This window comes from Charadrius vociferus, unplaced genomic scaffold, assembly GCF_000708025.1.
Source record: "Charadrius vociferus isolate BGI_N301 unplaced genomic scaffold, ASM70802v2 scaffold1039, whole genome shotgun sequence".
Lineage (NCBI taxonomy): Eukaryota > Metazoa > Chordata > Aves > Charadriiformes > Charadriidae > Charadrius > Charadrius vociferus.
In genome coordinates, this window is record NW_009650167.1 from 1 (window position 1) to 10,606 (window position 10,606).

Consider the following 10,606-nt stretch of genomic DNA (forward strand, 5'->3'; position numbering starts at 1 on the left):
CTGCAAATCTCTTCCCTTGTTTTGGCGTTACTAGACTATCCCATGATAAAAAATAAGATTGTCATGAGTTTCCTGATCCGTTTCTGGGGACTGGAGACAAGTTATTCAACTGTGGAAATAACCAGGAAACAACGCACGCCATGTGTGTCCTCTCTGTTCAGAGGCCATAAGGCTTAATCTCATATTCCTGAAGTGATCAGTTTTGAAATTAGGTAAAAAACATAGTAATTTTTCCATACACCATTGCAAAACTGTAAATCTGAGCAGCGTCTCTACAGTATTTATTGAGTTCTCCTTTATTTAGATTTCTGGAGGGCATTAGCGTAGGTGAAGTCTGTTTCCCCCCGACTTGGTGTGCAAGTGTTCATTTTTGTAATGGTTTTGGTGTGTTGTTCAACTGTTGTGGATATTTGAAAGACTTTTTTTCTCCCTTTATATAGACTTTGATGATTCGAGACTGGTGGATGTGTATGATCATCAGTGTAATGTTTGAGTTCCTGGAGTACAGCCTGGAACACCAGCTTCCAAACTTCAGTGAATGTTGGTGGGATCACGTATGTACTGCGTAGTTGATGATGTATTTGTCTAAATGGAAGTATGTATTTTACAGGGAGGGGTTAGGAAGCGGTGAGAACTAAATTACATCACGTGCATGTGGCCAGAGATGTCTGTGTAACTACTGCAGCTCAGGGGCTTTGGTGCTTCTCCTGGTCGAGTTTGTATAATTTTGTGGGTTTTCAAACTATTGCACCTGGTTAAATATTTGGTTTGGCTCATTGCATAACAGAGAAAGTATCTGAAACTTTACCCGATCATTTTCAAATATTTGGTGATGGTACAAACCATAAAACCTGAAATGAAGAGAAAGGTAAAAAATTTGTGTATAAAGTTTCAGATGGTGATTTTTCATGCCTGTTAAAAAACCCAAACAAAGAGGCTCAGTGCAACTTGTGTCCAGCTCTTCCTTCTCTCCAAATCTATCTTCCCTGTTTTCTGAAAACAGTAAATAGTACTGGGTTTAGAATTTCTGGTGGGGTTTATAAAAAGCTTTTAAAAGTGAAAAGTTTGGCTTTGCTGAAAAGCTGTGTGTTCTTTGCACGTGATAGTCTGTAATCATTCTTGTCCTAAAATACTGCTTGTGTGTATTTTTTCAAGCCGGAGGGACTACTGTGATCTAGTTTCTCTGTGGAAAAAACACGCTCTATTCCGTAAAGTGGCACACTTTTTTTTTTTTTTTTTAATTTTCCTATGAAATGTAACTTGGTTACCAGAGCTACATTCAGGGCACACGGCTATGGTTCTTGGGTTATTTTGGTTTGGTTTTATTCTTGCAGTACAAGCTCTTTTCCAAGCTTGTAATGATTTGCTACATGGTTGTATTTATAAAAGTAAAAGCATTGTGTGTAAAGACGTGAAGCTATTTTGCCTTCAAAAAAGCTTATGAAATTACCACTCTGCTCTGCTGCTTTGAACGTGGAGGACAGACAAGGTTTTTTTCAGCTCAAGAGCTCCATCTCCAGAATTGACGCTTGGCAATAAGACAGAGCATGGGGAGAAACTACTTGTTTAATTTTACATCTCGAGCCTGGAGATAAGTTGTTTCTTTAGGAGGCAGCCTGAAGCTTAAAGAGTGTGTTAAGCGATTGGGCACAGTAAAATCCAGTCCATAGGAACAAGTGCAGATACTTTTTTTGGCGTGTTTTTTAAAGTTCTCACTTACCAGCGTGGAGTTGAGCGGATAGTAAGTGGGAGGAGGGCTGCTCTGTAACACGAGGAGTGCAGCGGAAGAGAAACTACAGCCATCGCCTGTAGAACACTTTTCCTTTGTCTGAGTAGGCTCGGGCAGGCGAGAGTCTGTCTCCTGACAGTTCGTGCACCTCTCTTCTCTGGGGGTGTGCAGTCCCTGTGACAGACTACGGCTGCGTGTATGTGTACCTGTAGTATCTTCCCTTTTACGAGCTTCAGCGTTTCTTGTACAGCATCACTGTGTCTTTCTCCTTTCAGTGGATAATGGATGTGATCTTATGTAATGGATTAGGAATTTACTGTGGGATGAAGACCCTCTCTTGGCTTTCTTTGAAAACGTACAAATGGCAAGGACTTTGGAACATTCCTACATACAAGTAAGTTGGGGTAGAAGGTAACTCCACAAGCAGTAGGACAGCGCAGAGTTGGGGCCTTTGTTAACCATCTTGGTTGTTGAAGGGTGGTTCTGTTAGGGTTAATGCGAATTACAGAGTTCATGCGTGTTTAGGTGACTCAAATATCTAGTAACTTATTACTGCAGGGAACCTTGCTTATGAGAGTTTTATTTAACTCGCAAAAGAGATTGTTGAAAATATACCTGTCTGTTATGAGCATCACCCGATGTCTAGGAACGAGGGCATCTTCTGGAAATGAGCTTATTTAATGAAATGGGTAAAGGAGAGGCAGGAATCTAAGTCAGGATCGTACTCTTTCATTCACACCAAGGATCTGTTTGGTCCTTGTGCAAATAGTGCATTGCCTAGTAATCAGAACTTCATAGTAATTGGGACACAGAAACTTAAAATTTAATAAATCCCTTGTAGTCTTGTACCAGTAATGAACTGTCCTTTCCTGTAATGAGCTGAGCAAAGCAGAGCTGAGGAACTGCTTACTACAATGGCTGCAGTATACTAAAGTTTAAAATGATAGTCCAAATAACAGGCTTCTCTAACTTAGAATGTTAATCTCGTTAAGTAGTAATTTTAAAGGAGTAAATGGAGGCATTTTGCATATGTAAATTGCTGTCTCAAGTGGAAGTGATAGTAGATGTCTCTTATGTGCTGTTTCTTAGTATTGCAAGAATGCGTTCTGCTCTTTTTTTCAGAGGTAAAATGAAGAGAATTGTCTTCCAGTTCACCCCGTATAGCTGGGTCAAATTTGAGTGGAAGCCAGCGTCCAGCTTACGCAGATGGCTAGCAGTCTGTGGCATAATCTTTGTAGTAAGGAAACTTCTCTGTCTTGTCTTTTCTCTGTGGTTTGATTTAATGTTTCGTACCACTCAAGCAACTGTAAAAACGGTAACTTCGGCTGGAACTCTGACCTGGTGATGTTTCTGTAGCGGAGGCTGGAAGCGATCACTTCTGAATCCTGCAGAAAAGATGTCTGTTTCCACGTCTCTGGTACCATTTGCAGATTCACTGCGTAACTATTTGTTCCCTCTTGCTGAACAGTGTTGATTGGGAATGTGAGCAATATAAACAATGATCTACATGTGATGCGGCAAGTACCTGCCGCTACCAAAAGCATTGGCTTTGGATGCAAGTGGCTTATTTCTCTCAGTCCTAAGCAGATACGTATCACATCACAGCTGTAACCAGAGCCTCAGGCTCTGGGCAGCACGGCTCCTGAAGCGCACAGTTTTGCCTCAGATAGTGTTTTCGTACAGGCTTAAATAATTCAGTTATCCTAGATTATATTTTTCTTACGTTTCACTGAACCTGTATCAGAAGATGGTGTTAACAGAATCCAGCTTGACCAGTTCAGGTGAAGTGGCCGCCCCATTTAGAGAAAAGAGAAAGCTGGCTTCTCCAGCAGTCACAAACTGCCAGTCTGCCTCCTTCATCTAGCCATCGAGGGGCTGAATTGTGTTATGGGAGCGCACCCTCTTCAATTCCCAACCTCCCTGTCGCAGTCACAGGGATCGCACACGTGACGCTGATAGGGAGGATAAACTTGGCAGCGTAAGTGCTTTTTCCTCACTCCTGCCTCTTGTCAGCTGGGGGACTTTGGCCTTTGTGCTATCCATGGGATGTCTTTGGAGCAACTCAAACTTATTTCAATTCACCAACTGTGAAGTTTAACTAAAAAAAGCCTTGCGACACTTCTAGTGATTGCAGAGACAATGGGCGCTAGCCAGTTTCTGTATTACTGCTGCAGCACTGTAACTGTATTTTCTTTTTTTTAACGGTTGCTAGAACAGCACACCTTTAAGCATCTTGAAATATGTGGAATGTGAAATGTGGTGGCGGTTTAATCTGGGGTCTGTCCAGCGAAGTTCCCTATGACGGTTTGCTGAGTGGGACACATCAGTCAGCTTGGCAATCTGCCGCCGCCACCACCCCCCTCTCATAACACCACCGCGTTTTACGCTGATGTCAAGTTGCAGACCTGAGTGTGCTTGAGGACCGAGGTGCCGGCTGTACGTGAGCAAGCAGCGGGCAGCAGCGCCAGCAGCCAGTGCCAGGCAGTTCGCAATCTCAGTCAGTTGAACACGAGTTCGCATCACCCGATTTCTGCTACATACAACTTTTGCCAAGTTCACATAGCACAACAGGCTCGCTTGAGGTTCCCGTAGTGTATGGGAGAAGTAAAGTAGATGCGTCTGCATAAATAAAATGCACGATTCTCCGAATGGTTGCTGCGTGGTACTCCCAGCTTTCTGCACCCTGAAGAATTTGGGTGTTAGGTGCTGGAGCAGATTGTGCAACTAGAGAGATTCCATGGAATTTACACTAGTCTGTGGTATAATAATGTTTCTTTGGCAAAGCCTAGCTTCTGCTGACAGTTTAAGCAGCTTCAGGTATCAGCTCACTCTTTTGGATTAAACAATGCTTAATGCTCTTTGTTATATTTATTTTATTTTTTTTTAAGTGAGAATCTTGTGTCTGCTTGCTCACTTAGTCGTGCTGCCAGGGCAGCTCACTTGAGAACATTTTGCTATAAATGTATAACCAGTTCTCCTAAGTTGGCTTTGGCAGTGACACTTGTGTAACTGTCTTTAAAAAAAAAACCCAAACCTAAAACAACAAAAAAACAACACCACAAAAAAACCCCAACCAAACAACAAACCAAACAAAAAAAAAAACCAAAACCAAAAGCAAACACACACCCCCCCTACCCCACCCCCCAAAAAAGCAAATAAACCCCCAGGATGTACTGTTTATGCCTCTTGTTATTTTGGGGTTCCCTCAGTCAGATATTAATTACAGTGGAACGACAAGTTGTTGCTTTTAGGCTTTGTTATCAGTAGTTCTGCCGGGTGCCAGGTGCTTCAAACTCCCAGCAAACATGTTCGGAATTGGAGGCAGCGCTTGTCCAGGTCTCTGTTGTGTGTGCTTAATACCTTTTCCAACACACAGAAACCTTTTGAAAACCCAACTGGTCTCGGTCATTACTGCGACTGGTGATGGTGCGTTCAGCAATACTGAGTAGGTCTCTGTGGCGTTAGAGAAGTGGGGGGGAGTCACGCGGGGAGAGGGGGAGGTTCCAGGCTTCGTTCAGTGAAGTCTTCTGAATGTAATTAAAATGTCCTTTTTCTCAGTTTTTATTGGCAGAGCTGAACACATTTTACTTGAAGTTTGTCCTTTGGATGCCACCAGAACACTACTTGGTCCTGTTACGACTTGTCTTTTTTGTCAATGTGGGAGGTGTGGCTATGAGGGAGATCTACGACTTCATGGACGACCCGTAAGCCAGTCCTCGTGTGTATATACCATGTCAAGCTTTACTTGCTTTATTTGGAATTTGCTGCAGCTTGTTGGCATCCATCTCGGGGCAATAGTTAGCTTGTCGGGGACAAAAAGCCCTAATCCCAAAGCGTCTGCTTTGTGTTCTTTTGCTTTGGCGGTAAAATTGTGACTACGTCCGGTTAGAGAACAGCTGTTGTTAGGGGCATTCTGTGTGCACTGGTTTTGACCTCAGTTTTTAATAAATAATCGCTCTTTTGACAATGTAACGGGCAAATTAGTTGGAGTGCCACCGGCTTGTTGGCAGAGGAGTGCTGAACTCCACTTTCATATTGGTAGCCAGGGGCTACAGTCCTTAGATGTACCTTCTAAGGACAACAGGGCCCAAACAAACAAACAAATGTTTCTTAAGGGCGCTTCTTTTCTTGAGCTGTCTTCCAACTGGTCCCTGGTCCTCTGGCGCTCTCGTGGCATCCTCTTGCAGATCAGAGGACCCTTTATAGCAAAGCGAAGGTGAAGTGCTTCCATACACAGCAGCGCATGTACTTTCAGACTGTTCCTACTTAAGCATCGTATCTGTCCTTGCTGCTTTTGTTACATGCAGACCATGTAAGGCCTGAGAAAGCTTTGTTCTCAAAATCACGTTTTCTTTTAAGTTTTAGTAGTAACGTCACAAATTGCCTGAGCCCACATCTTAAGTCTAAGACAACGCCCGGCTTCAAGGGGATGTTCATTGTCTGTCGCTGACCAACGCAAAGAGTGTCTGTGTTCAGAATTTAGGGTTCCAACATCCTATGAAGATCAGTTTCCCTTGCAAGGCTCTGACTCCTAGACTGGGAAGAAGGGTCAACCCACATTGCTTAGTCGGATTTCAGGACATTCAGCAGTGGCAGGCTGCCCCTGCCTTTGGTGTCGGACCTGCTGGTTTGGGACGTGCCTCCAGCTCAAAGGTAAGAAGAGGTCTCTGCCTGTCACTGGTGAGCTCCTCTCCTCAGCACCATTCACAGTCTTATGGTCCTCGTGTTTGGGTTGGAAAAACTCCTTTGCCCTCTGTTCAACCACATGGCATAACACTGAAATTTAGGAGAATCATCAGTCACCGGTGCCTCATTGCTGATTCAGTTCGTTGCCATTCTGTCAGCGAGCTGGAGAAGTTCATCCAGCAAGCAGAGACTCTCATCCTGAACTGCACGTCTTCATCACTGCCACCACCACCGGCTGCTCTGTCTCTCTTGGTGGGTAAGGTGACTAGTCCTCTCACTTCTGAGGGTCGTGGCTCTGCTTGACGCACCACAGAGCGGACCTCGTCAGACAGTGCATGCGAAGTGGCAGAGCCTCGCATCTGGTCTTACTGATGTCTTCTCCGCAAAGGTTTTTGCAGCTGGACTTCTGGTCCTTCGTGTGTTTCAGGTCATCCAAGCAGAGATATCTACCCCCGTTTTACCGCCTTAATTGGCTGTATTTCCGCTTGCATATCATTTTGAACCGAGGAATCGTTTTGGATTCTTCCGGTTGTGTTGTAGGGAGAAGCTGCTGGGGAAGAGCAGGCTGCACCAGAGGCTCCCAGCTAACAGCACACGAGAAACCTTCCTGACCTTTTCTTTGTGGAAACTCGCTCAGCTTCTTAATGGATAAAGGTTGGAATATTCCATTGACCTTCCTTGTCAGAAACATGGCTCGTTGCCTTGTCTAGTAGTGACGGGATTGTCTGAGATAAACGGATTAGGTCTCTTTAGCGAACCTTGCAATGTGGAGTCTAGGAAGTAGTGAAGTTCAAATAAGACGACTCTCTTTCTCCTTCAGGATTCTTAGTATCTGCAGACAGTCCTAGGGCTTTCCTTTCAGGAGCTTGATCTAAGCGTGGTGATGATAAAGAATCTAGAATCGAAATAGTCCAAGAAGAGAGGGGGTTCTTGAAGCTGTTCTCCAGCTCTTACGTACCACGCTTCTGTTGTGATCAATGTGCTGCCTCGGAGTTCTCGAGGACTGGCTGTGTGAAATGTTCCTGACCAAAACACCTTGATGCAAGTCTGTGGCATTTGAACTTGTTATATCTTCCTGTTTTCTAGTCTTCGAGTCTCTTGCCAGGAGTCTGCATTGAGGCCATCAATTTTCATCGCATTCATCAAGCGAACAATGGACTTTTCTTTAAAATCTTTCATGAGTAGAAGGGCGGGAAACCAGCTCTCTTCCTCAGCAGCTTTAGGTTCTGCACAGCTCTTTTGCTAGGGTTGCCTTTAATTCTTTTCTCCGTGTGCTGTCATAAGCTAGTGAAAGAAAACGGTGGCAAATGAGGAAGCAGATCAGCAAAGCAGAAAGCTGACCTAGTCATCTGAACGGCTGGCGTTCACAGCGAGAGATTTGCTGCTTCGTTTTTTCTCCCTACGCGTGTGTTAAGGCTAGTTTCTGCCCATTTCATCTGTCAGACCAGATGAACCACCTGGAGCAGTTTCTGAAGTCCTTTCATCTGAGTTGGTCGAGGCAGGATACTTTTGAAAATGCACTCATCCCATCTGCATCAGCAATAACCTCCACTTAATTCACTGCGTCGTATTTTTTCCAGTGTATTTGGACGATTTTATTGTAGCTTGAACTTATGCATTGGTGTCAAATACGACTCTCGGGCCTCATGTTTAATAAACTGTGTGTTTCGCGTGCTTGACTTGCAACGACTGCCCTGGGTTCAGGAGAGGGAAGAGAAGCTCTGTTTGCTCTCCGTGCTTAGATCCCTTCCCAGATAGAACCCCGGGGCATGCCGCGGAGCAGCTGCGTCTGAGCGACAGGAAAGCGCCTGCTGAAGGGAGGGCGCTCTCCCCAGCGCAGCTGCTGGTCTCCAGTGGGAAGAGGGGAAGAGAAACTGGGAGCGAACGTGCGGCCGCGACTCCCTCTGCCCCGGCACTGTCGGAGGTGCCTGGGGCCCGTGCCGCAGCGTGCGAAGCGGGCAGCGTACCAGCTGGAGGCGGCGGGCAGGCTTGTCTCTCTGCTAGCAGAGGGAAGCGTTAGCGGAACAGCCGCTCTCCAAGGAAATCCTAATCAGGGATTTGTAAGGTGGCTTCTCTTTCATCCACTGCGTGGCGAAACCGGCAAGAAAATAGAGCCCTAAGAGCTTCCGTGCCTGCGGAATATCCCAGCGTTCACTAAGTCGGTGCCTCAGCCAGACAAGAGGCTGTGTGTCGCAGCAGGCGCGGACCGGGCTAGAGCTGCCCGTTGCTGCGATGCCCTGGCAGTACTGCAGAGGTCAGCTGAACATCTCCAGCCCTCTCTCCAGCCCTCGGTAGGTTTGTTGTATCCCTTTGCTCCCCACCTCCTCCATCCTGCCCCAGTAGTTCTGCCGCTTCACACCGAATTCTTCCTGGATGTGTTCACTTCACACCTTAGGCTGTGGTAGGAATGGCGTAACGCAGTAGACTGGGCGGGAGAGAAGGGACCTGGTGGGGCAATGTGCTTCGGAACGCGCTGTGGTTAAGTGCGGGTGCAAGGCCCTCTGCACAACCGGGGTTCCCTCTGGTTAAAGCAGAGACGTGTAGAACAAAGGCAGAATAAGGTATAAGAAGGCAAAACAGCCACCTTTCAGTTTAGTTGGTGGCGCTTCTGTTTGCGTGGTTTGTCTCGGGCATCTTCAGAGACACGATAATCAGTTAAGGTAGTAGGTTTAGGGCTGACAGGAAGGTGCACCAAAGTGCTGCTTTGTGTGGTTTTTTGAGTAGAAGATACCCTCCAAAGGCCGTTGAGAAAAGTTAGTTGTGTGCTTGCTCGTGAAACGGTTGGCGATTATTATGGTGGTTGAGGGTATTGCTTTCCTCAAGTTCAGTCTTCCTTGATTCAGATCAAGGAAGGAAATGTTTCAGGAAACACTTAATTAAATCATGCCTTTGGAAAAAAGGAGAGAAAAAACTACATATGACTTCTAGTAGCTTTCCTTCCTCTAATGGGACTAAACCCCCATTTTAGACACAAGATGGGTGATGGAAGAAGGAAAATTAATCTGGGAAGTGATGTACGTGCTGGTGAATAGCACGTGTGTGTGCGCCAGCGGTGCTGCGGGGGGCAGGATTTTGGTGCAATCCAGTGCATACAAAGGGGCTTGTGCCGCTGCCCAAACAGAACCCCGTTTGATTCTTGACGTGTGAATCGTTGGGTTCGTCAGGTCAGTAAGCTGTAAAAATGTCAAGTCTGAAAGGACAGGGACAGACAAGGTCAAGAAGCGGTTTAGATGGAGTGGCTGCCCCAGGTTTCTAGCAACGGGCAGGTCCCTGCGAGGGCAGTGACGTTTCCTGAAAGGCGGCCTCGTAGGCGCTCGGGGTCTGTGTGTTTCAGGAATAGGTGACCCCAAAGGTGGTATGTTCCCAATCTCTCCTTCTGCGAGTAGAGCCTCTGGATAGACATCTTGATTCTGCTGCGGTTTGATTTCTGGCCTTACTGATGGATGAGTACATAGCACTGCAGCTTCTCGTTGACTTGCCTGGTACTGCTTGAAAACAAACCCTGGGGATTATTAGTCATGGATTTGCCCCAGGGCTGTGTTGTCGCAGAAGTGCAATGCTGTCCTTGTGTCTTCCAGCGTCTTGCCTGGTTGTTATTAAGCTTTCTTCTTTTGAAATGCGTTCAGAGATCCTTAGTGACAGCTCACTGTGTACCTCTTTGGGAAGGGAGTAAGTTTCAGAATGCAGTTACACAGGGGTTAAATATGTTTCCAGCAGTGTGACGCGACACTCGCAGAGGAAATGTAGGTGTAGAGCTCCTACTTCATACCCTACCGAACCTCAGCTGATCCCCAGCTGGTCAGGTGATTGCTTTATGTGCATTTCCCAATACCCTGGAAAGGAGGATACTTCCTTGCATCACCTGATGATGAAGTTTAACTTCTCGTGTGTTTTCAGAGCCTCTGAGAGGAAACTCAAGTAACACCAACATGAAAGTAGTCAGCCCGCATAGGCTTCGTACGTGTGCAATCCGAACCCGACTTTTAGAATTGTGCAAAGCTGAATGAAATTCTTACCCCAGCTGTCTGTCTATGACTGTTTCTCTGAATGCTTAATTTCATAGCAACAGCTTTGTCTCCTCTGTGCATCTATTTTGCAGGAAGTTCCATAAGAAACTGGGTCAGCAGGCATGGCTGGTCGCTGCTATTACTGCCACGGAGTTTCTGATCGTCGTGAAGTATGATCCCTACA

The 10,606-nt window shown here is 45.9% G+C and overlaps 1 protein-coding gene across 1 annotated transcript in view; it reads left to right on the forward strand.

Annotated features, from left to right (window-relative positions):
- Positions 1–417: 417 nt before the first annotated feature.
- The window catches only part of LOC104292998 (phosphatidylserine synthase 2-like), a gene marked incomplete at its 5' end in the record, with an annotated part of 11,346 nt that continues 1,157 nt past the window's right edge, over positions 418–10,606 (forward strand). Inside the window, 5 exon segments of the mRNA XM_009892434.1 lie at positions 418–554; positions 2,005–2,123; positions 2,852–2,966; positions 5,288–5,433; positions 10,515–10,601. Of these exon segments, the coding sequence (XP_009890736.1) occupies positions 418–554; positions 2,005–2,123; positions 2,852–2,966; positions 5,288–5,433; positions 10,515–10,601 (604 nt within the window).